This window comes from Panulirus ornatus, chromosome 28 (assembly GCF_036320965.1).
Source record: "Panulirus ornatus isolate Po-2019 chromosome 28, ASM3632096v1, whole genome shotgun sequence".
Lineage (NCBI taxonomy): Eukaryota > Metazoa > Arthropoda > Malacostraca > Decapoda > Palinuridae > Panulirus > Panulirus ornatus.
The window spans coordinates 12,409,437-12,437,069 of record NC_092251.1 but is presented as its reverse complement, the minus strand read 5'-3'; the positions used below and the strand labels follow the sequence as shown (position 1 = coordinate 12,437,069).

The 27,633-nt window shown below is 41.1% G+C and overlaps 1 protein-coding gene across 6 annotated transcripts in view; it reads right to left on the bottom strand.

The window, feature by feature from the left end:
- LOC139757844 (uncharacterized) overlaps nt 1-27,633 on the bottom strand; it is a 255,572-nt gene that overhangs the window by 179,935 nt on the left and 48,004 nt on the right. For all 6 annotated transcript variants that reach the window (XM_071678740.1, XM_071678743.1, XM_071678741.1 and 3 more), the window contains exon 8: nt 777-898. In XM_071678740.1, coding sequence (XP_071534841.1) covers nt 777-898 — 122 coding nt within the window. The remainder of the gene's footprint in view (nt 1-776; nt 899-27,633) is intronic.

Here is a 27,633-nt window from a genome sequence, read left to right as displayed (position 1 = left end):
CACACTTAATAATGGACAACTCACACAACTCAATCTTTACATCTCCGAATTTTACTGTGGTGAGTGCTATGTACAAGCCCTAACTCTTGGGAAAGTCATAGGAACAAGAGACAGAGAAAGTGTGCATGAACATGGACAGGATCATAAAGTAGTAGTAGTAGGTAGGAACAACTAGGTATGAGCATTATGTATTAGCATTTGTAGGTTGGTAACATTAGTAAAAGTAACTGGTAGGCACATTAAGGCATTATGGGTGTGGCACTAAAAGGGTGTGAAGTGGCACTGGAGTTATGGAGACTCTTTTGCCATGGCCAACCCATTGAGAGAGTTCCCAAAGGAAATGGGCATTAGAGATATAGATAGACAGATACCTCTGGAAACTGTGCTAGAATTGCCCTCCAGTGGCTTGTTAAGGGTGAGCCACTACAGGCCAAGAAGAGGCACTAGCATTCACCAGTTTTGTAAACTCTTTTGCTGTGACCACCCCTCTGGGGGATTTCCTGGAGGGAAAGGGCATCAGAGATCTAGGCATAGAGATAAATTAACCAACTTAACTCCAGACAAAATAAGTACATCATTAACTTCTCAAAACCATACAATTCTATCTGCCTAAATCTAGAGAATCAATGTTTGCAATCAGAATTGACTTCAAACTGCCTGCATACTCAAGACTTTAAGACCATCCATCCCAAATACTTATCAAAAAGGCACAGACACTTACATGGTAATGATCACTTCAAATAAATCAAAACATAACTTCCAAATATAAAACCTACCTTTCCATACTTGGAGAAAACCGATTTAAGATCTTGTGCTCTTGTGGAGGAAGCCAGACCACTGACCCACAAGTTTCTACCACTGCTACTGCTGCTACTCCCACTGCCACTCTTCTTGTGGTCTAGATAAGAAGAAGAAACTTTTAGAAAAAAGGTATTTTACACTCCTGAACACAAAACACCATTCACACAAATCATTCATGTATACTTAAAAGTTGGACGTTCCTGAAGAAAAGGGAAGTGATAACCACTTGCCAATATTAGTTGCAGAATTACTCCAGTATGCAAGCATACACCTCCAACTAAATTCAGTGCATTATACATGACAGATAGAGCCTGAGTGTGAAGAAATGTGGCCCTTGTTGTCTTTTCCTAACGCTACCTCATGCGCACGAGGGGGGAGGGGGTTGTCATTTTATGTGTGGTGGGGTAGCAACGGGAATGAAAAAAGGCACCAAGTATGAATTATGTACATGCTCTCTCAACCGCACTCTTTATATTACCAAACATCTCTCTTACCCTATTATTACTTACTCGATCAAAACACCTCACACCACATATTGTCCTCAAACATCTCATTTCCAGTACATCCACCCTCCGTCGCACAACTCTAGCCATAGCCCATGCCTCACAACCATATAACATTGTTGAAACCACTATTCCTTCAAACGTACCCATTTTTGCTTTCCGAGATAATGTTCTCACCTTCCACACATTCTTCAATGCTCCCAGTACTTTCAACCCCTCCCCCACCATATGATTAACTTCCACTTCCATGGTTCCATCCGCTGCCAAATCCACTCCCAGATATCTAAAACACTTCACTTCCTCCAGTTTTTCTCCAAACTTATCTCCCAATTGACTTCTCCCTCAACCCTGCTGTACCTAATAACCTTGCTCTCATTCACATTTACTCTCAGCTTCCTTCTTTCACTCACTTTACCAAACTCAGTCACCAGCTTCTGCAGTGTCTCACACGAATCAGCCACCAGTGCTGTATCATCAGCAAACAACAACTGACTCACTTCCCAAGCTCTCTCATCCACAACAGACTGCATACTTGCCCCTCTTTCCAAAACTCTTGCATTCACCTCCCAAACAACCCCATCCATAAACAAATTAAACAACCATGGAGACATCACACACCCCTGCCACAAACCTATATTCCCTGAGAACCAATCACTTTCCTCTCTTCCTACATGTACACATGCCTTACATCCTCGATAAAAACTTTTCACTGCTTCTAACAACTTGCCTCCCACACCATATATTCTTAATACCTTCCACAGAGCATCTCTATCAACTCTATCATATGCCTTCTCCAGATCCATAATCCATAAACGCTACATACAAACCCATTTCCTTTTCTAAGTATTTCTCACATACATTCTTCAAAGCAAACACCTGATCCACACATCCTCTACCACTTCTGAAATCACACTGCTCTTCCCCAATCTGATGCTCTGTACATGCCTTCACCCTCTCAATCAATACCCTCCCATATAATTTCCCAAGAATACTCAACAAACTTATACCTCTGTGATTTGAACACTCACTTTTACCCCCTTTGCCTTTGTACAATGGCACAATGTAAGCATTCCCCCAATCCTCAGGCACCTCACCATGAGTCATACATACATCAAATAACCTTAACAACCAATCAACAATAAAGTCACCCCCTTTCAAATAAATTCCACTCCAATAACATCCAAACCCGCAGCCTTGCCGGATTCCATCTTCTGCAAAGCTTTTACTATCTCTTCTCTGTTCATCAAATCATTTTCCCTAACCCTCTCACTTTGCACACCACCTCGACCAAAACACCCTATATCTGCCACTCTATCATCAAACACATTCTACAAACCTTCAAAATACTCACTCCATCTCCTCACATCACAACTACTTGTTATCACCTCCCATTAGTCCCTTTCACTGAAGTTCCCATTTGTTCCCGTCTTACGCACTTTATTTACCTCCTTCCAGAACATCTTTTTATTCTCTCTGATATTTAATGATACTCCCTCACCCCAAATCTCATTTGCCCTCTTTTTCACCTCTTGCACCTTTCTCTTGACCTCCTGCCTTTTTCTTTTATACATTTCCCATTCCCAGTCATTTGCATTATTTCCCTGCAAAAATTATCCAAATGCCTCTCTCTTCTCTTTCACCACTAATCTTACTTCTTCACCCCACCACTCCCTACCCTTTCTAATCTGCCCACCTCCCACGCTTCTCATGCCACAAGCATCTTTTGCGCAAGCCATCACTGTTTCCCTAAATACATCCCACTCCTCCCCCACTCCCCTTACCTCCTTTGTTCTCACCTTTTTCAATTCTGTACTCAGTCTCTCCTGGTACTTCCCCACACAAGTCTCCTTCCCAAGCTCACTTACTCTCACCACTCTCTAAACCTCAATATTCTCTCTTCTTTTCTGAAAACCTCTACAAATCTTGACCTTCACCTCCAAAAGATAATGATCAGACATCCCTCCAGGTGCACCTCTCAGCACATTAACATCCATTAGTCTCTCTTTCACGCGCCTTTCAATTAACACGTAATCCAATAACGCTCTCTGGCCACATACAAAAGTCTCTCTTTCAATTAACACATAATTCAATAACGCTCTCTGGCCATCTCTCCTACTTACATAGGTATACATATGTATATCTCTCTTTTTAAAGCAGGTATTCCCAATCACCAGTCCCTTTTCAGCACATAAATCTACAAGCTCTTCACCATTTCCATTTACAACACTGAACACCCCACGTACAACAAGTATTCCCTCAACTGCCACATCATCCCTGGGGATAGGGGAGATAGAATACTTCCCAAGTATTCCCTGCGTGTCGTAGAAGGCAACTAAAAGGGAAGGGAGTGGGAAGGACTGGAATTCCTCCCCTCTCATTCTTTTCTTCCAAAAGAAGGAACAGAGAACGGGGCCAGGTGAGGATATTCTCTCTAAGGCCCAGTCCTCTGCTCTTAACGCTACCTCGCTAATGCGGGAAATAGCGAATAGTATGAAATAAAAATAAAAATATATATTCATTTATTTATATTTATTTTGCTTTGTCGCTGTCTCCCACGTTAGCGAAGTAGCGCAAGGAAACAGACGAAAGAATGGCCCAACCCACCCACATACACATGTATATACATACATGTCCACACACGCAAATATACATACCTATACATCTCAATGTACACATATATATACACACACAGACATATACATATATACACATGTACATAATTCATACTGTCTGCCTTTATTTATTCCCATCGCCAACCCGCCACACATGGAATAACAACCCCCTACCCCCTCATGTGCGCGAGGTAGCGCTAGGAAAAGACAACAAAGGCCCTGTTCGTTCACACTCAGTCTCTAGCTGTCATGTAATAATGCACCGAAACCACACCTCCCTTTCCACAACCAGGCCCCACACAACTTTCCATGGTTTACCCCAGATGCTTCACATGCCCTGGTTCAATCCACTGACAGCACGTCAACCCCAGTATACCACATCGTTCAAATTCACTCTATTTCTTGCACGCCTTTCACCCTCCTGCATGCTCAGGCCCTGATCACTCAAAATCTTTTTCACTCCATCTTTCCACCTCCTTCCACTTCTCATTCCCTCCACCTCCAACACATATATCCCCTTGGTCAATCTTTCCTCACTCATTCTCTCCATGTGACCAAACCATTTCAAAACACCCTCTTCTGCTCTCTCAACCACACTCTTTTAATTTCCACACATCTCTCTTACCCTTACATTACTTACTCGATCAAACCACCTCACACCACATGTTGTACTCAAACATCTCATTTCCAGCACATCCACCCTCCTCCGCGCAACTCTATCCATAGCCCACGACTCGCAACCATACAACATTGTTGAAACCACTATTCCTTCAAACATACACATTTTTGCTTTCCGAGATAATGTTCTCGACTTCCAAACATTCTTCAAGGCTCCCAGAATTTTCGCCCCCTCCCGCATCCTATGAATCACTTCCACTTCCATGGTTCCATCCGCTGCCAGAGCCACTCCCAAATATCTAAAACACTTTACTTCCAACAGTTTTTCTCCATTCAAACTTACCTCCCAATTGACTTGACCCTCAACCCTACTGTACCTAATAACCTTGCTCTCATTCACATTTACTCTTAACTTTCTTCTCTCACACACTATACCAAACTCAGCCACCAGCTTCTGCAGTTTCTCACATGAATCAGCCACCAGTGCTGTATCATCAGCGAACAACAACTGACTCACTTCCTAAGCTCTCTCATCCACAACAGACTGCATACTTGCCCCTCTTTCCAAAACTCTTGCATTCACCTCCCTAACAACCCCATCCAAAAACAAATTAAACAACCATGGAGACATTACGCAACCCTGCCGTAAACTTACATTCACAGAGAACTAATCACTTTCCTCTCTTCCTACACGTACACATGCCTTACATCCTCGATAAAAATTTTTCACTGCTTCTAACAACTTGCCTCCCACACCATATATTCTTAGTACCTTCCACAGGGCATCTCTATCAACTCTATCATATGCCTTCTCCAGATCCATAAATGCTATATACTAATCCATTTCCTTTTCTCAGTATTTCTCACATACATTCTTCAAAGCAAACACCTGATCCACACATCCTCTACCACTTCTGAAATCACACTGCTCTTCCCCATTCTGAAATCACACTGCTCTTCCCCAATCTGATGCTCTGTACATGCCTTCTCCCACTCAATCAATACCCTCCCATATAATTTGCCAGGAATACTCAACAAACTTATACCTCTTATCCCTTTTGCCTTTGTACAATGGCACTATGCAAACATTCCGCCAATCCTCAGGCACCTCACCATGAATCAATTTTTTTTTTTTTTTTTTTTTTTTTTTCTTTGTCGCTGTCTCCCGCATTTCCGAGGTAGCGCAAGGAAACAGACGAAAGAAATGGCCCAACCCACCCCCATACACATACCTTGATTCAATCCACTGACAGCACGTCAACCCCGGTATACCACATCGCTCCAATTCACTCTATTCTTTGCCCTCCTTTCACCCTCCTGCATGTTCAGGCCCCGATCACACAAAATCTTTTTCACTCCATCTTTCCACCTCCAATTTGGTCTCCCTCTTCTCCTCGTTCCCTCCACCTCCGACACATATATCCTCTTAGTCAATCTTTCCTCACTCATTCTCTCCATGTGACCAAACCATTTCAAAACACCCTCTTCTGCTCTCTCAACCACACTCTTTTAATTTCCACACATCTCTCTTACCCTTACATTACTTACTCGATCAAACCACCTCACACCACATGTTGTACTCAAACATCTCATTTCCAGCACATCCACCCTCCTCCGCACAACTCTATCCATAGCCCACGACTCACAACCATACAACATTGTTGGAACCACTATTCCTTCAAACATACACATTTTTGCTTTCCGAGATAATGTTCTCGACTTCCAAACATTCTTCAAGGCTCCCAGAATTTTCGCCCCCTCCCGCATCCTATGAATCACTTCCACTTCCATGGTTCCATCCGCTGCCAGAGCCACTCCCAAATATCTAAAACACTTTACTTCCAACAGTTTGTCTCCATTCAAACTTACCTCCCAATTGACTTGACCCTCAACCCTACTGTACCTAATAACCTTGCTCTTATTCACATTTACTCTTAACTTTCTTCTCTCACACACTATACCAAACTCAGCCACCAGCTTCTGCAGTTTCTCACATGAATCAGCCACCAGTGCTGTATCATCAGCGAACAACAACTGACTCACTTCCTAAGCTCTCTAATCCACAACAGACTGCATACTTGCCCCTCTTTCCAAAACTCTTGCATTCACCTCCCTAACAACCCCATCCAAAAACAAATTAAACAACCATGGAGACATTACGCAACCCTGCCGTAAACTTACATTCACTGAGAACTAATCACTTTCCTCTCTTCCTACACGTACACATGCCTTACATCCTCGATAAAAACTTTTCACTGCTTCTAACAACTTGCCTCCCACACCATATATTCTTAGTACCTTCCACAGGGCATCTCTATCAACTCTATCATATGCCTTCTCCAGATCCATAAATGCTATATACAAATCCATTTCCTTTTCTCAGTATTTCTCACATACATTCTTCAAAGCAAACACCTGATCCACACATCCTCTACCACTTCTGAAATCACACTGCTCTTCCCCATTCTGAAATCACACTGCTCTTCCCCAATCTGATGCTCTGTACATGCCTTCTCCCACTCAATCAATACCCTCCCATATAATTTGCCAGGAATACTCAACAAACTTATACCTCTTATCCCTTTTGCCTTTGTACAATGGCACTATGCAAACATTCCGCCAATCCTCAGGCACCTCACCATGAATCATTTTTTTTTTTTTTTTTTTTTTTTTTTTTGCTTTGTCGCTGTCTCCCGCGTTTGCGAGGTAGCGCAAGGAAACAGACGAAAGAAATGGCCCAACCCAACCCCATACACATACCTTGATTCAATCCACTGACAGCACGTCAACCCCGGTATACCACATCGCTCCAATTCACTCTATTCTTTGCCCTCCTTTCACCCTCCTGCATGTTCAGGCCCCGATCACACAAAATCTTTTTCACTCCATCTTTCCACATCCAATTTGGTCTCCCTCTTCTCCTCGTTCCCTCCACCTCCGACACATAGATCCTCTTAGTCAATCTTTCCTCAATCATTCTCTCCATGTGACCAAACCATTTCAAAACACCCTCTTCTGCTCTCTCAACCACACTCTTTTTATTTCCACACATCTCTCTTACCCTTACGTTACTTACTCGATCAAACCACCTCACACCACACATTGTCCTCAAACATCTCATTTCCAGCACATCCATCCTCCTGCGCACAACTCTATCCATAGTCCACGCCTCGCAACCATACAACATTGTTGGAACCACTATTCCTTCAAACATACCCATTTTTGCTTTCCGAGATAATGTTCTCGACTTCCACACATTCTTCAAGGCTCCCAGAATTTTCGCCCCCTCCCCCACCCAATGATCCACTTCCGCTTCCATGGTTCCATCCGCTGCCAGATCCACTCCCAGATATCTAAAACACTTCACTTCCTCCAGTTTTTCTCCATTCAAACTCACCTCCCAATTGACTTGACCCTCAACCCTACTGTACCTAATAACCTTGCTCTTATTCACATCTACTCTTAACTTTCTTCTTTCACACACTTTACCAAACTCAGTCACCAGCTTCTGCAGTTTCTCACATGAATCAGCCACCAGCGCTGTATCATCAGCGAACAACAACTGACTCGCTTCCCAAGCTCTCTCATCCCCAACAGACTTCATACTTGCCCCTCTTTCCAAAACTCTTGCATTCACCTCCCTAAAAACCTCATCCATAAACAAATTAAACAACCATGGAGACATCACACACCCCTGCCGCAAACCTACATTCACTGAGAACCAATCACTTTCCTCTCTTCCTACACGTACACATGCCTTACATCCTCGATGAAAACTTTTCACTGCTTCTAACAACTTGCCTCCCACGCCATATATTCTTAATACCTTCCACAGAGCATCTCTATCAACTCTATCATATGCCTTCTCCAGATCCATAAATGCTACATACAAATCCATTTGTATGTATCACCATGAATCATACATACATTAAATAACTTTACCAACCAGTCAACAATAGTCACCCCCTTTTTTAATAAATTCCGCTCCAATACCATCCAAACCTGATGCCTTGCCGGCTTTCATCTTCCACAAAGCTTTTACTACCTCTTCTCTGTTTACCAAATCATTTTCCCTAATCTTCTCACTTTGCACACCACCTCCACCAAAATGCCCTATATCTGCCACTCTATCATCAAACACATTCAACAAACCTTCAAAATACTCACTCCATCTCCTTCTCACATCACCACTACTTATCACCTCCTCATTAGCCCCCTTCACTGAAGTTCCCTTTTGCTCCCTTGTCTTATGCACTTTATTTACCTCCAAAACCTATTTACCTTCCAAAACATCTTTTTATTCTCCCTAAAATTTAATGATACTCTCTCACCCCAACTCTCATTTGCCCTCTTTTTCACCTCTTGCACCTTTCTCTTCACCTCCTGCCTCTTTCTTTTATAAATCTCCCACTCATTTGCATTTTTTCCCTGCAAAAATCATCTAAATGCCTCTCTCTTCTCTTTCACTAATAATCTTATATCTATATATATATATATATATATATATATATATATATATATATATATATAGATGATGATGATTTGTATGGGTTTTCAGAAAAGAAGAGTGAATGTTGGGGTGAAGAGGGTGGTGAGAGTAAGTGAGCTTGGGAAGGAGACTTGTGTGAGGAAGTACCAGGAGAGACTGAGTACAGAATGGAAAAAGGTGAGAACAATGGAAGTAAGGGGAGTGGGGGAGGAATGGGATGTATTTAGGGAATCAGTGATGGATTGCACAAAAGATGCTTGTGGCATGAGAAGAGTGGGAGGTGGGTTGATTAGAAAGGGTAGTGAGTGGTGGGATGAAGAAGTAAGAGTATTAGTGAAAGAGAAGAGAGAGACATTTGGACGATTTTTGCAGGGAAAAAATGCAATTGAGTGGGAGATGTAAAAAAGAAAGAGACAGGAGGTCAAGAGAAAGGTGCAAGAGGTGAAAAAAAAGGGCAAATGAGAGTTGGGGTGAGAGAGTATCATTAAATTTTAGGGAGAATAAAAAGATGTTCTGGAAGGAGGTAAATAAAGTGCGTAAGACAAAGGAGGAAATGGGAACTTCAGTGAAGGGCGCAAATGGGGAGGTGATAACAAGTAGTGGTGATGTGAGAAGGAGATGGAGTGAGTATTTTGAAGGTTTGTTGAATGTGTTTGATGATAGAGTGGCAGATATAGGGTGTTTTGGTCGAGGTGGTGTGCAAAGTGAGAGGGTTAGGGAAAATGATTTGGTAAACAGAGAAGAGGTAGTAAAAGCTTTGCGGAAGATGAAAGCCGGCAAGGCAGCAGGTTTGGATGGTATTGCAGTGGAATTTATTAAAAAAGGGGGTGACTGTATTGTTGACTGGTTGGTAAGGTTATTTAATGTATGTATGACTCATGGTGAGGTGCCTGAGGATTGGCAGAATGCATGCATAGTGCCATTGTACAAAGGCAAAGGGGATAAGAGTGAGTGCTCAAATTACAGAGGTATAAGTTTGTTGAGTATTCCTGGTAAATTATTTGGGAGGAGATTGATTGAGAGGGTGAAGGCATGTACAGAGCATCAGATTGGGGAAGAGCAGTGTGGTTTCAGAAGTGGTAGAGGATGTGTGGATCAGGTGTTTGCTTTAAAGAATGTATGTGAGAAATACTTAGAAAAGGAAATGGGTTTGTATGTAGCGTTTATGGATTATGGATCTGGAGAAGGCATATGATAGAGTTGATAGAGATGCTCTGTGGAAGGTATTAAGAATATATGGTGTGGGAGGCAAGTTGTTAGGAGCAGTGAAATGTTTTTATCGAGGATGTAAGGCATGTGTACGTGTAGGAAGAGAGGAAAGTGATTGGTTCTCAGTGAATGTAGGTTTGCAGCAGGGGTGTGTGATGTCTCCATGGTTGTTTAATTTGTTTATGGATGGGGTTGTTAGGGAGGTGAATGCAAGAGTTTTGGAAAGAGGGGCAAGTATGAAGTCTGTTGGGGATGAGAGAGCTTGGGAAGTGAGTCAGTTGTTGTTCGCTAATGATACAGCGCTGGTGGCTGATTCATGTGAGAAACTGCAGAAGCTGGTGACTGAGTTTGGTAAAGTGTGTGAAAGAAGAAAGTTAAGAGTAAATGTGAATAAGAGCAAGGTTATTAGGTACAGTAGGGTTGAGGGTCAAGTCAATTGGGAGGTGAGCTTGAATGGAGAAAAACTGGAGGAAGTGAAGTGTTTTAGATATCTGGGAGTGGATCTGGCAGCGGATGGAACCATGGAAGCGGAAGTGGATCATAGGGTGGGAGAGGGGGCGAAAATTCTGGGAGCCTTGAAGAATGTGTGGAAGTCGAGAACATTATCTCGGAAAGCAAAAATGGGTATGTTTGAAGGAATAGTGGTTCCAACAATGTTGTATGGTTGCGAGGCGTGGGCTATGGATAGAGTTGTGCGCAGGAGGATGGATGTGCTGGAAATGAGATGTTTGAGGACAATGTGTGGTGTGAGGTGGTGTGATCGAGTAAGTAACGTAAGGGTAAGAGAGATGTGTGGGAATAAAAAGAGCGTGGTTGAGAGAGCAGAAGAGGGTGTTTTGAAATGGTTTGAGCACATGGAGAGAATGAGTGAGGAAAGATTGACTAAGAGGATATATGTGTCGGAGGTGGAGGGAACGAGGAGAAGAGGGAGACCAAATTGGAGGTGGAAAGATGGAGTGAAAAAGATTTTGTGTGATCGGGGCCTGAACATGCAGGAGGGTGAAAGGAGGGCAAGGAATAGAGTGAATTGGAGCGAGGTGGTATACCGGGGTTGACGTGCTGTCAGTGAATCAAGGCATGTGAAGCGTCTGGGGTAAACCATGGAAAGCTGTGTAGGTATGTATATTTGCGTGTGTGGACGTATGTATATACATGTGTATGGGGGGGGGTTGGGCCATTTCTTTCGTCTGTTTCCTTGCACTACCTCGCAAACGCGGGAGACAGCAACAAAGCAAAAAAAAAAAAAAAAATATATATATATATATATATATTTCTTTTTCTTTTCTTTCATACTATTCACCATTTCCCGCATTAGCGAGGTAGCGTTGAGAACAGAGGACTGGGCCCTTGAGGGAATATCCTCACCTGGGCCCCTTCTCTGTTCCCTCTTTTAGAAAATTAAAAACAGACGAAAGAAATGGCCCAACCCCCCCCATACACATGTATATACATACGTCCACACACGCAAATATACATACCTACACAGCTTTCCATGGTTTACCCCAGACGCTTCACATGCCTTGATTCAATCCACTGACAGCACGTCAACCCCGGTATACCACATCGCTCCAATTCACTCTATTCCTTGCCCTCCTTTCACCCTCCTGCATGTTCAGGCCCCGATCACACAAAATCTTTTTCACTCCATCTTTCCACCTCCAATTTGGTCTCCCTCTTCTCCTCGTTCCCTCCACCTCCGACACATATATCCTCTTGGTCAATCTTTCCTCACTCATCCTCTCCATGTGCCCAAACCACTTCAAAACACCCTCTTCTGCTCTCTCAACCACGCTCTTTTTATTTCCACACATCTCTCTTACCCTTACATTACTTACTCGATCAAACCACCTCACACCACACATTGTCCTCAAACATCTCATTTCCAGCACATCCATCCTCCTGCGCACAACTCTATCCATAGCCCACGCCTCGCAACCATACAACATTCTTGGAACCACTATTCCTTCAAACATACCCATTTTTGCTTTCCGAGATAATGTTCTCGACTTCCACACATTCTTCAAGGCCCCCAGGATTTTCGCCCCCTCCCCCACCCTATCATCCACTTCCGCTTCCATGGTTCCATCCGCTGCCAGATCCACTCCCAGATATCTAAAACACTTCACCTCCTCCAGCTTTTCTCCATTCAAACTCATCTCCCAATTGAATTGACCCTCAACCCTACTGTACCTAATAACCTTGCTCTTATTCACATTTACTCTTAACTTTCTTCTTCCACACACTTTTCCAAACTCAGTCACCAGCTTCTGCAGTTTCTCACATGAATCAGCCACCAGCGCTGTATCATCAGCGAACAACAACTGACTCACTTCCCAAGCTCTCTCATCCCCAATAGACTTCATACTTGCCCCTCTTTCCAAAACTCTTGCATTTACCTCCCTAACAACCCCATCCATAAACAAATTAAACAACCATGGAGACATCACACACCCCTGCCGCAAACCTACATTCACTGAGAACCAATCCCATATATATATATATATATATATATATATGAGTATATATATATATATATATATATATATATATATATATATATGGGAGGGTATTGAGTGAGAGGGTGAAGGCATGTACAGAGCATCAGATTGGGGAAGAGCAGTGTGGTTTCAGAAGTGGTAGAGGATGTGTGGATCAGGTGTTTGCTTTGAAGAATGTATGAGAAATACTTAGAAAAGCAAATGGATTTGTATGTAGCATTTATGGATCTGGAGAAGGCATATGATAGAGTTGATAAGAGATGCTCTGTGGAAGGTATTAAGAATATATGGTGCGGGAGGCAAGTTGTTAGAAGCAGTGAAAAGTTTTTATCGAGGATGTAAGGCATGTGTACATGTAGGAAGAGAGGAAAGTGATTGGTTCTCAGTGAATGTAGGTTTGTGGTAGGGGTGTGCGATGTCTCCATGGTTGTTTGATTTGTTTATGGATGGGGTTGTTAGGGAGGTGAATGCAAGAGATTTGGAAAGAAGGGCAAGTATGCAGTTTGTTTTGGATGAGAGAGCTTGGGAAGTGAGTCAGTTGTTGTTCACTGATGATACAGCGCTGGTGGCTGATTCATGTGAGAAACTGCAGAAGCTGGTGACTGAGTTTGTTAAAGTGTGTGAAAGAAGAAAGTTAAGAGTAAATGTGGATAAGAGCAAGATTATTAGGTACAGTAGGGTTGAGGGTCAAATCAACTGGGAGGTAAGTTTGAATGGAGAAAAACTGGAGGAAGTAAAGTGTTTTAGACATCTGGAAGTGGATCTGGCAGCGGATGGAACCATGGAAGCGGAAGTGAATCATAGGCTGGGGGAGGGGGAGAAAATTCTGGGAGCCTTGAAGAATGTTTGGAAGTTGAGAACATTATCTCTGAAAGCAAAAATGGGTATGTTTGAAGGTATAGTGGTTCCAACAATGTTGTATGGTTGCGAGTCGTGGGCTATGGATAGAGTTGTGCGGAGGAGGGTGGATGTGCTGGAAATGAGATGTTTGAGGACAATATGTGGTGTGAGGTGGTTTGATCAAGTAAGTAATGTAAGGGTAAGAGAGATGTGTGGAAATAAAAAGAGCGTGGTTGAAAGAGCAGAAGAGGGTGTTTTGAAATGGTTTGGTCACATGGAGAGAATGAGTGAGGAAAGATTGAGCAAGAGGATATATGTGTTGGAGGTTGAGGGAATGAGGAGAAGTGGGAGACCAAACAGGAGGTGAAAAGGTGGAGTGAAAAAGACCTTGAGTATCGGGGCCTGAACATGCAGGAGGGTGAAAGGCGTGAAAGGAATAGAGTGAATTGGAACGATGTGGTATACCAGGGTGCACGTGCTGTCAATGGATTGGATCAGGGCATGTGAAGCGTCTGGGGTAAACCATGGAACGTTGTGTGGGGTCTGGATGTGGAAAGGGAGCTGTGGTTTCGGTGCATTATTACATGACAGACAGAGACTGAGTGTGAACGAATGGGGCCTTTGTTGTCTTCCTAGTGCTACCTCGCACACATGAGGGGGGGAGGGGGTTGTTATTTCATGTGTGGCAGGGTGGCGATGGGAATGAATAAAGGCAGACAGTATGAATTATGTACATGTGTATATATGTATATGTCTGTGTGTGTATATATATGTATACATTGAGATGTATAGGTATGTATATTTGCATGTGTGGACATGTATGTATATACATGTGTATGTGGGTGGATTGAACCATTCTTTCGTCTGTTTCCTTGCGCTACCTTGCAAGCGCGGGAGACAGCGACAAAGCAAAATAAAATAAAATAAATAAATAAATATATATATGGTTATCATACTTATTCTTGCATTATCTGGAAAGGATGATACGCGACTGGATAATGCTTGCATCTATGTCAGATATAAGACAGGAACGGAGGGTTTTTTAAGAACCATTTCCTGGAGGACTGAGCTTTTTAATGTCATGATGTTACCCACTTCAAATAATTCCCATTTTCTTTTGCATTATATTTCCTACGACACCATGGTCATATATCAAATATTTTTGCAAACTCTGCATAAATCAACAGTATTTTGTTTGTTTTCACGAACTTCAACAATCCTATCAGAGTGGTTAAGCAACTGAAAAAAGCAAGATCTTAACATGAAACTATGTTGTCCTGGGTTGTGCTGATTGTTAAGTTCCTACAGTGTAATCTGTTTGTTGATTTCTACTTCAAAATTTTTAGACCTTTAGCTTCTAAAGGATGTGTGGATCAGGTGTTTGCTTTGAAGAATGTATGTGAGAAATACTTAGAAAAGCAAATGGATTTGTATGTAGCATTTATGGATCTGGAGAAGGCATATGATAGAGTTGATAGAGATGCTCTGTGGAAGGTATTAAGAATATATGGTGTGGGAGGCAAATTGTTAGAAGCAGTGAAAAGTTTTTATCGAGGATGTAAGGCATGTGTACGTGTAGGAAGAGAGGAAAGTGATTGGTTCTCAGTGAATGTAGGTTTGCAGCAGGGGTGTGTGATGTCTCCATGGTTGTTTAATTTGTTTATGGATGGGGTTGTTTGGGAGGTGAATGCAAGAGTTTTGGAAAGAGGGGCAAGTATGAAGTCTGTTGGGGATGAGAGAGCTTGGGAAGTGAGTCAGTTGTTGTTCGCTGATGATACAGCGCTGGTGGCTGATTCATGTGAGACACTGCAGAAGCTGGTGACTGAGTTTGGTAAAGTGTGTGAAATAAGAAAGTTAAGAGTAAATGTGAATAAGAGCAAGGTTATTAGGTACAGTAGGGTTGAGGGTCAAGTCAATTGGGAGGTGAGTTTGAATGGAGAAAAACTGGAGGAAGTGAAGTGTTTTAGATATCTGGGAGTGGATCTGGCAGCGGATGGAACCATGGAAGCGGAAGTGGATCATAGGGTGGGGGAGGGGGCGAAAATTCTGGGAGCCTTGAAGAATGTGTGGAAGTCGAGAACATTATCTCGGAAAGCAAAAATGGGTATGTTTGAAGGAATAGTGGTTCCAACAATGTTGTATGGTTGCGAGGCGTGGGCTATGGATAGAGTTGTGCGCAGGAGAATGGATGTGCTGGAAATGAGATGTTTGAGGACAATGTGTGGTGTGAGGTGGTTTGATCGAGTAAGTAACGTAAGGGTAAGAGAGATGTGTGGAAATAAAAAGAGCGTGGTTGAGAGAGCAGAAGAGGGTGTTTTGAAATGGTTCGGGCACATGGAGAGAATGAGTGAGGAAAGATTGACCAAGAGAATATATGTGTCGGAGGTGGAGGGAACGAGGAGAAGAGGGAGACCAAATTGGAGGTGGAAAGATGGTGTGAAAAAGATTTTGTGTGATTGGGGCCTGAACATGCAGGAGGGTGAAAGGAGGGCAAGGAATAGAGTGAATTGGAGCGATGTGGTATACCGGGGTTGACGTGCTGTCAGTGGAGTGAATCAAGGCATGTGAAGCGACTGGGGTAAACCATGGAAAGCTGTGTAGGTATGTATATTTGCGTGTGTGGACGTATGTATACACATGTGTATGGGGGTGGGTTGGGCCATTTCTTTCATCTGTTTCCTTGCGCTACCTCGCAAATGCGGGAGACAGCGGCAAAAAAAAAAAAAAAAAAAAAAAAAAAAAAAAAAAAAAAGCTTCTAAAGATATTCTTCCAACCAGAAAAATTTGGGAATTTCAAGACAACTTCAATGTGTTTTTTCCTTCTTAAATTATCATAATTATAGAATGTAGAAAACGAATGTGGGTTTATGTTAGGCTCATGCCTAACTGCATAATTACAAGGATAATGTAGAAAACAAATACGAGTTTATGTTAGGCTCATGCTTAACTGCATGATTACAAGGATAAGTATTACATATCCCAGGGACAGGGGAGAAAGAATACTTCCCACGTATTCCCTGCATGACTTACGAGGCGACTAAAAGGGAAGGGAGCGGGAGGCTGGAAATCCTCCCCTCTCGTTTTAAGTTTTCCTAAAGAAGGAACAGAGGAGAGGGTCAAGTGAAGATATTCCCTCAAAGGCTCAGTCCTCTGTTCTTAATGCTACCTCGCTAACGTGGGAAATGGAGAATAGTATAAAAAAAAGTATTACATAATCATCCAGCACATTCTGCTACACAGTCATGCTCGACACCACCACTTGCCACAGAGAAAACACTACTTTTTAGCTGTTATGTAAAACTGTAAATGAAATCTGTTGCATATTGCAAATTAGTTTTTCATATAACATTTCATACAAAACTAACTAGCTCAGAAAAATGAATGGTATATTTTGTGAAATATCGTGTAACATGTAGATGGCATCATATGAGTAAGGTCACAAGGGTGCATGCACATGCCAGCTAGCTAGAAGAGTGATCTCTTAACAGTCTTCCATGTTTGTTTAGCCTAACTTATTATGATTCCTAGATTCATCCACATATTTCACTGTGGTACGAAAAATGAAAAACAATATTGTAAAATATCATTCATAACTACAGCAAAGGAAGAAAGCTAATAATAATAAAGAAAATTACAAAATTTATATAAAATGAATAGAACATAATTTTCATACTATTGCTTATATTTTCAATCTTATTCCCAGTATCATCTAATCTTTCTTGACCCACTACTGAGATGTTTATGATTTGCTACATCACTATGCAAATAAAGATGCAGAATATGACACAGAAAACAAGTGTACTGTTTATATATTTCACTTTCATTTAGCTTCATTGTTGTTTCATCAACACTATCATCGTTCATTATTGTTTCATCAAAAAAAAATATCAAATAATCTAAATCAGCGAAACGTCTGGGGTAAACCATGGAAAGGTCTGTGAGGCCTGTGTGGACAGGGAGCTGCCATTTCGGTGCACCACACATGACAGCCAGAGAATAGGTGTGAGCAGATGTGGCCCCTTTTTTCTGTTTTTCTGGTGCTACCTTGCTGACACAGGGGGTGGCAATGCTGTTTCCTGTGGGGCGGGGTGATGCCGGGAATGGATGAAGGAATGCAAGTATGAATATGTACATGTGTATACATGTATATGTCTGTTTGTGTATGCATGTGTATATGCTGATATGTATATGTATGTATATCCCAGGGGATAGGGGAGAAAGAATATTTCCTACATATTCCCTGCGTGTCATAAAAGGCAACTAAAAGGGGAGGGAATGGGGGCTGGCAATCCTCCCCTCCCATTCTTAATTTTCCAAAAGGAACAGAGAGGGGGGCCAAGTGAGGATATTCCCTCTAAGGCTAAGTCCTCTGTTCTTAACGCTACCTTGCTAACATGGGAAATAGCAAATATGTAAAAAAAAAAAAAAAAAAAAAAAAAAAAAAAAAAAAAAAAAAAAATGTGCATTTATGTATACATATGTGTAAATGAGTGAATGGGTTGTTCTTCGTCTGTTTCCTGGTGCTACCTCACTGATGCAGGGAAACGGTGATCAAGTATGATAAAAAAAAAAATAAAATAATAATATCTATAATACACCAGGACCATTCTAAAGGTTCCTATGACTCGAGGCTGTGCTACCTGCAAAAGTAAATGCAGGATGCTCCAGATTAAGTTCTTTGATGAGATGAGATTGTCGGCCTGGTGATGGAATGATGTGGTATACCGGAGTCGACGTGCTGTCAATGGATTGACCCAAGGAAGGTGAAGCGTCTGGGGTAAACCATGGAAGTTCTGTGGGGCTTGGATGTGGAAAGGGAGCTGTGGTTTTGGTGCATTATTACATGACAGCTAGAGACTGAGTGTGAACAAATGGGGCCTTTGTTGTCTTTTCCTAGCGCTACCTCGCACACATGAGGGGGGAGGGGGTTGTTATTTCATGTGTGGCAAGGTGGCAATGGGAATGAATAAAGGCAGACAGTATGAATTGTGTACATGTGTATATATGTATATGTCTGTGTGTGTATATATATATGTATACGTTGAGATGTATAGGTATGTATATTTGCGTGTGTGGACGTGTATGTATATACATGTGTATGTGGGTGGGTTGGGCCATTCTTTCATCTGTTTCCTTGCGCTACCTCGCTAATGTGGGAGACAGCAACAAAGCAAAATAAATAAATATATAATAAATAAATCTAAATCAGCACTCTGATCAGTGATTCCTGTATCATCAGAAATACCAAAATTCAATATCAAAATGAAATAACTGTGGGGAAAACTGTCCTACCCTCCAGTCCCAACCAATATTGCCAAAGGCAACAGGCCATGACTTACTATCACTTACAGTGTCCAATATGCTAGTATAAGGCAGCACACCTTCATTTGTGTCAACACTGGAGGGGTCTGATTAAGAAGAAAACTTTCTTCAATCTATATGAAATCATCAAACACCTCATCTGAGTCATCATCAGAATGATTATCTTCATTCTCATTATCTGGTGAAATATGCAGGGTCTACTTGATTTCTTCAAAGTACTTTTAAAGCCCAAATGCATCTCAACTTTAGCTTGGCTGGGCACTGACTGAAAATGACACACATTCTATGGGCATTTGGCAACTCATTACTCCCAATATTTTTGCGAGCCAGCTTTAAATGGCAGAAGGAGACTAGCTGCAAGAATACACATTTGCATATACTGCTTACATACTAAGAATTCTCATCTATAGGTAAGAGAGTTAATAACATGCAATGTCAGCACTATAGGTCGATAGTATTTTGGGGGATGCTTTGTTTCCACTTTATGGAGTAGGCCAATGCAAGTTAAAAATTCTCAGAAGGATGTCAGAAACTAATTTTTTCTCTAGAAAATATCAAGTTTATGAGCAAAATGTGTGCTGCAATTCTTTACGATGACCAAGTTCCACTAGTCCAGGCCTGGGGTAGAGTAGTGCATGGGTATGCTTTCAATGTATCTCTCGAAATTTATTACACATGGTCTCAATGGTCCTCTTGAAATTCAGTGATATCTACTATATGTAACATTTGGGGATTACTCTTTAGGAAGAACTCTTATTATGTCAATATATATTCATTTTTCTAGAATCTTACTCATCTCCTGATACTCATTTGTAAAAATACTTTCTACTGTTTGAAGGGGACCAATGGAGTATGTGGTCCTCAATTTGCATTGTGCATACGAGTAAAAGTATTTTGGGTCATTCCTTACTTCATTAATGACTTTCCTTTTCTTGCTTTTTCCATGACATTGTGAGTTTATGGTCTACTTTCAATAATACATCGAATGCCTTTTTTTTACAGGGTGAGCTGTGGCTTCTACAGGTCTGTATTCTTTTTTACCTTTTGTAAAGAGCTTCTTTCTCATTCTACCTTAGAACTTTTGTGCTATTTTGTGCTATCTTCTCCCAGGTAGAAATCGGTTGTGTGTTTGGAGTACCTAAGTGGTCACAGTACTCAGCAGGTTTTCCACTGCGTAGCAGACATCTCACTCATCATATTCTTTTATTTCATGTTTGATTCTAAAACTTTACTTAATACACCCCCATGGGTATGTGTGTTTGGCCCAAGTGGCTTAGCATCCAAACTTGTTTTTACTTCATCGAGGTCATGATTAGATTAAAAGGTATTTGAAATGGTGTTCATATATTAGGTTAAGATTAAATATTTGGCACTTTGAATAACTTATTTTGCAGCTTTTTATCTAAGCTGCTTACAGTGTCAGCAGTTTCAAGGACAAAGTTGTTTCTTGAGTGCATCTATAATGGGTGGCAGGATGTAATCCCAAAGAAAAAAAAGGACATTAGGACTGGGTTACATGGATTCTATGTTCCTTATTTATTCTCAGTCATAACAAGTGCTTATACTAGATATCCCAGGAGTTCAAGTGTTACATACCTGTTATATGCAATCTAAACTCTTCTACATGATTTAGTCCTGTTGCATATCCACACTTTGCTGTCCTTATGGACTTCAGTGTGTGTTTTAGTGAAGGCAGCAAATACTGCGTTACTCTTTCAGTCTATAAAAGGGTTTGTTCTCCGATTCAAACCAGGGATATGATTCAAGCACTGCCTAAACTCCAGTATTAATTCACGAAATTTTACACAAGGTAATAAAATCTACATCCCTCCCAAGAGCTGCATTTACCTTTCTAAGCCAGTCCAAACATTTTCTAAGGCATTTAAACTTTCATTTCCCCCAGTATGATATAACAGTCTTCCCATACAAGCAAATTCCATTCGCAGAGTAACTACAGACCCAATGAATTTCTTGTTTTTCCAATGTAACCTCTCGCATTCTCCACACCTGTACACTAAGGCCACACCTGAGAGTTTCCCTGGCTTCCACTTTCTTCATTTCCTTTTACTTCCATATCTGAGTCAATGTCTCTGTCTCCTCCTGCACTCATATCTGTGCTTGAACTTATCTAGCCATCACTTTCATCCATTCCCTTCATACCAAAATCAGATTCAAGTTCCTTTCTGCACTCATGTCTGAGGTTGAAGTACCCTGCCCCCAATTTCAAAATCATTTTCAATTGTGGACTCTCCTTCTAAAAGTGGAAAAAATGAGAACCTCACTCCCAAAGCAGCAACAGAAAAAATTTAAAATGGAAAATGCTGTAATTGAGAGCAATCTAATTGGCTTCATAGGCCTCTGCTTTCACAAACTTTTCCTTATCGGCCTCAGATTCCCATTCAAGATCTACAAATGTAACATGATGGGTGTCTGCAGCAAATAAATAATACATACCATCTGCTTGTGAAGCACTTCTGACATTTCATGTTACAGTAAACATTTGCAAAGTTTGAGCCTTTTTTCTAACTAAGCAATTCCTTGTTAATTTTAGGTTGTTCTCAAATAAAAAACAATTTTCATATATTTCTAATATTTTCCAATATGATTCTGCTTCCCTATTTGCACCTCAAAAAATGTTATGAATACAGGTACATCACCGATTTTCCGGCACTCTTGGTTCCAAAGCCTTTCCGGATTAACCATTTTGCTAGACCAACTGCGGTAACGTAATAATAATTCATCAACGCACTCCTAACCCACTAATCATACATCTCCCATGTGTCTAAGGTATACCATGGCCTGCTAGAAATTTATATTAAACAAATACTAAATGTTTGAGCACCCTAAGATGGTAAGTCTGTCCTTAGAGTGTTTGAATCCTGTGTGGTCTTCTTCGTCTTCTGTTGTTAGTGTTTTCCTAGGTGTGCATCGCCAGAATAATGCAGTTTCGTCTGCATTATACACCTGCTCAGGACTGAGGTAGCTCGTCAGCTACGAGTTTCACAAATTTGTCCACATACTCAGCAGCTCCTTCATGGTTTGCAGACCACTTTTCTCTGCACACTTTATTCATGGAAATTCCATGATGCTTCTTGAATCTTTGAATCCATCCTTCATTATAGTCACGCTCATGTTGAAATTCAAGTTCTTTATGGAACAACTTAGTCTCGTCCATTATCATGCTACTTGACAAGTCCGCTCCATCACTCCAATATTATCGAAACCATTCCATCATCACTCGATCGTGCTCAGTATTCTTACCATGTTTCATCATTTTTCTAATCATCATTTGCTTCTTGGAATCGCTGTCTACAAAGAATTTCAATATTTTCTCCTTTTGCTTCCTTATATCATAAACAGTTGATGAACCAATACTGTAGATGCCACACAGCTTATGCATCGAAACACCACAATCTAGTTTTTTTACAGTTCTACTTTATCTTGGATTGATATGGACTGGTGTTTAGATTTGACACCATGACTGACACTCTCACATGTCTTAGAAACCATAGCTAGGGTTAAATTCAAGAAAATAAGCTAAGAATCTCACAGAATTGCAGTTTCATCACCAACAAGTGCAGTGTAAAGAGCGTAAATAGTGCACCCTACACACAACACCATCTTTGGCCGCCCAGTCAACTAGTCTGGTAGCCGCGGAAATTTCAAGTTCCCTCACGTAATTTTGTCCAGACTAAAGAAGGTGCCGAACCATCAGTTGCCGGAAATTCCATGGTGTACCTTTATATATAAATAAAATAAAAAGAAAGTGGTTGAGAGAGCAGAAGAGGGTGTTTTGAAATGGTTTGGGTGCATGGAGAGAATGAGTGAGGAAAGGTTGACCAAGAGGATATATGTGTCAGAGGTGGAGGGAACGAGAAGTGGGAGACCAAATTGGAGGTGGAAATATGGAGTGAAAAGGATTTTGAGTGATCGATCCTGAACATGCAGGAGGGTGAAAGGCAGGCAAGGAACAGAGTGAATTGGATTGATGTGGTATACCAGGGTCGACGTGCTGTCACTGGATTGAATCAGGGCATGTAAAGCGTCTAGGGTAAACCATGGAAAGTTCTGTAGGGCCTGGATGTGGAAAGGGAGCTGTGGTTTCGGGCATTATTACATGACAGCTAGAGACTGAGTGTGAACGAATGGGGCCTTTATTGTCTTTTCCTAGCGCTACCTCGCACACATGAGGGGGGAGGGGGATGTTACTTCATGTGTGGTGAGGTGGCGATGGGAATAAATAAAGGCAGACAGTGTGAATTATGTACATGTGTATATATGTATATGTCTGTGTGTGTATATACAAGTGTACATTGAGATGTATAGGTATGTATATTTGCATGTGTGGACGTGTATGTATATACATGTGTATGGGGGTGGGTTGGGCCATTTCATTCGTCTGTTTCCTTGCGCTACCTCGCAAACAAGGGAGACAGCAACAAAGCAAAATAAATAAATAAATAATTTTCTTTTCTAAGTATGAGACATGGCTGGGTTAACACTGCCACTTTCAAACAGATTTTACAATTACTATTTGTGTTAAAAGTAGTACTATGATAAAATATCTTTAATCCTGCGTTTTATAGTTCAGAAAAAAAATTGGCTTAGTTCTGAAAACTACCAGTATCAAACTCTACATACCATTAAAGATCATGAATATTCAAGAGTACTGCAATAAAGCTCGTGAAATACAGCTGTAATACTGTTCAAGTCTGGGTTATCTAAAAAAAAAAAAAAAATCTATAACTTATTGCTCTTTTGTATTTTCATGAAATTGTAATGCAATCCCCAAACCAACAATGGAATGCTGATGTTGTGGTTACCAACTTTCTTTCAACAGAAAAAAGAAAAACAATTTTGCTATCATGAAATGAAAAAACATTTCGTAAGAAAAATGAAGACTTAAAAACAATTAATGCAACACTCATCTTACTCAGGGATAAATAAACTTCCAATCAGAGCATATTACAGAGACTGAAGCATGTGCTACATTGCCCAGTGTTGACAAGTCTTGCCTGACAGCACTACTACTTTTTATATAAGCGCAAACCTCACTTCTTAATAAGGGTCTCAAATACAGGGTGAGCCAAAAGTCACTGTGCACCTATCGAGGTTGAGTATATTCAGGGTATCTCTGTATATTCATGCAAATACATTTCTCATGCTTAATTTACAACTGTTGGAAATGGTACCTACATGCCTGTAGACACTCATCTACACATCTTATTGCATCTACAAAGACATGCATCAAATCAAATTGATAGATGTTCCTGATGAAATTTACATTGGTTTCCTCCAGTTCAAGGAAGGTATGAGGACTGTATTAGTAAAGTGTGTCTGTTACTGCTCCCCCAATGATAATAATCAGGGGGTGTAATATCTGATGACCACAGTGGCCACATGTCCTGTTAAAATCATTGTCCCTCAATACATCAGGTAGCAGCTTCATGGAGATACAAGCTGTGTATGCACTAGCACTGTCTAGTTACAGCAGTCACAAGCAATTCATTTTCATTTAAATATGTAATGAAGGGGTAAAGAATCAATTCACAACAGTGTTCTCAGTTGATTGAGTCATTAAGGAATATAGGGCCAATCATTTGATTTTGTGATATAGCACACCACACTAAAACTTTTTGACAACCTAAAGATGTCCCTTTGATCTCAATCACTTTAATCACCAACAAAACACAGCTGTTTTGGGTGTTGACATAACTGCATAAATGAGTGCATGCCTCATCAGTACAGAACGAGACATCCAGAATATCATTTCCATTGGCAATATTCAACATGTTTGATAGTCTCTTTCTTTTAATCAATACACTGATGTCATCTTGTAGGGAAGCAGGAACATCTGCTTCTTCAGCACTCAACATGTGCGCCAAATTGAGATGCCCATCCAGTGCACCAATTTACTAACAAAATTTGACCGGCTTTGCATCATGCAATCCAAAACATCCAATATGCTATCCTCTGTTGATACTGCTGACCTGCATCCACAACTGATCCAGTTTCATGAGACTTGGCAATTAACTGCCACACTGCAATGTGATGTGATATGGGAGCACTGGCATGCCTTTCAGCAAACTTCAGTCACACTTTGTCTTTATACTGGTCTGCACAATGTAGCACCTGTTCCAACAAAAACACTTGGCCTCAAGTGACAAAATCATTTTCACATAAACACATGGTTAGGTTAGGTTAGGTTAGGTTAGGTAGGTATCACATCCAGACATGCCTGCTTTCAAAAAAAAAAAAAAAAAAAAAAAAAAAAAAATGAAATGACATTGCTCAAGGAAGGAAGGGGAGGAGGACAAGAGAATGGAGGAAGGAAGGAGGAGTAGGTCAGTCAGTTTTGAGTCAAAAGTCAGGTAGGCCATTTGTCGTAACAAGTTACAATCCTAAGAATGAAGCAGTTTTATCATTTGTCTTATAGGTGAACAGTGACTTTTGGCCCACCCTGTACAAATACTCCTGTTCTATAGGTAACCACTGCTGAATATATACTTTCATTATGACACTATGAGGTTTTTCTCATTCACTTAACAGAAAGTTCCAAACACTGATTTTCCTTACATTTCCATACAGACACATTTTAAAACAATATCAACTGGGAAACTCTTTCCAACTCATTTTACACATCCAAGCCCCATAGACCTTTCCGTGGTTTAACCTAGACACTTCATATGCCATGGTTCAGTCCAGTGACTGCATGTTGATCCCAGTATACCACATTGTTCTAATTCACTCTATTCCCTGCACATCTTTCACCCTCCTGCATGTTTAGGCCTCAATCACTCAAAATCTTTTTCACTCCATCCTTCCACCTCCAATTTGGTCTCTTGCTTCTCCTTGTTCCCTCTATCTCTGACAACTATATCCTATTTGTCAGCCTTTCCTCACTCATTCTCTCCATATTTCGAAACCATTTCCACACATCCTTTTCTGCTCTCTCAACCACACTTTTTTATTTCCACACCTCTCTCTCACACTTTCATTACTTAAAACACCTCACACCATATATTTTCCTCAAACATTTAATTTCCAACACACCCACCCTCCCCTGTACAACCCTATCTATAGCCCATGCCTAGCAACCATATAATATTGTTGGAACTACTAATCATTCAAAACATACCCAATTTTGCTCTCCTAGATAATGTTCTCTCTTTACACACATTCTTCATCACACCAAGAACCTTCACCATCTCCACCACCCTATGACTCACTTCCGCTTCCATGGTTCCATTCGAAGCCAAGGTCACCCTCAGATACCGAAAACACTTCCTCCAATTTTTTTCCATTCAAACTTACATCCCAATTAACTTGTTTCTCAACACTACTGAATCTAATAACCTTGCTCTTATTCACATTTACTGTCAACTTTCTCCTAACTCAGTCACCAACTCCTGCCCTAATTACTTTTCTTACAAGCAGCTATTTCATATCTACTAGGGTTTTACTTGCCCAAGTATGAAATATTCCTCACATATCTGGAGTGGCTAATCTTTACCTATCTGTTAAAAAATCTGGGGGTGGCTCATCCTTCATCTCTCTAATAAAACATCTGGAAAGGCTCATCATCCCCCTCTATTTCAACTTTAAAAAATAAATCTTAAGTACCTCTATGATCTAGTGGCTAGCACTGCTGACAATGAAGCATTCAAGGGCCATCCAGGGGTCAAGCTCATAGATTCAAATACTGATTGCAGTAGTCAGACCATGGTCAACTCAGCTGTCCATCCCTCTTAAGGGTCAGACTATAAAATGGGCACCAGCTTAGGATAGCATTTATATACAGCACTAAAGTGATAACCTGATTAGGGCATTTACTTGCCTGTGCCATTTCAGCTTAAAAGAATGGGGGGAGGGGGGAGTAAAACCTTCCTATTTCATCAATTCTCCTCGCATCAATTCCCTTTAACCTTCCTTTATACAATGTTGTTCTCTTTCTATTTTACAGACATACTCATAGTCACTCTCCCATCTACATTTTGGGCATCACCCATCACTATAACAGCACAAACAGTATTAATACATTCCAAGGCTCTTCATGCACAAGACGCAACTAAACTACCATAAAAGACATGAAAGACTTACTACTCAACTGACCTGCATTCTCTGCACATACACACACATTCACAACAATTTACAACCCATGGTCCTGACCACTGGACATGGCCAGCTTCCTGAGTGCTCTGGAATCCTCATTAAAACAAAAGGGAGTTCTGGGGTAAGAAGTGAGTGCTCTTCTTTCTTTCCTTCTACACTGGTCTAAATCCTAACAGCAAAGGAGTAAGGCCAAAGTTAACCAAGACATTCATCCTCCCAGACAGCTACCACTTTTTCCACACTCATCTCAATGGGCCCTGGTCCTATGACTCAATTTACACAATGCATATTAGTATCAAAATATTCTTTCATAATACAGTAAACCCTCAATTTAATGGACCCCAATATAACAGATTTCTGATTAAACGGACCATACATTTTTTTTTTTTTTTTTATACTTTGTCGCTGTCTCCCGCGTTTGCGAGGTAGCGCAAGGAAACAGACGAAAGAAATGGCCCAACCCCCCCCCCATACACATGTATATACATACGTCCACACACGCAAATATACATACCTACACAGCTTTCCATGGTTTACCCCAGACGCTTCACATGTCTTGATTCAATCCACTGACAGCACGTCAACCCCGGTATACCACATTGCTCCAATTCACTCTATTCCTTGCCCTC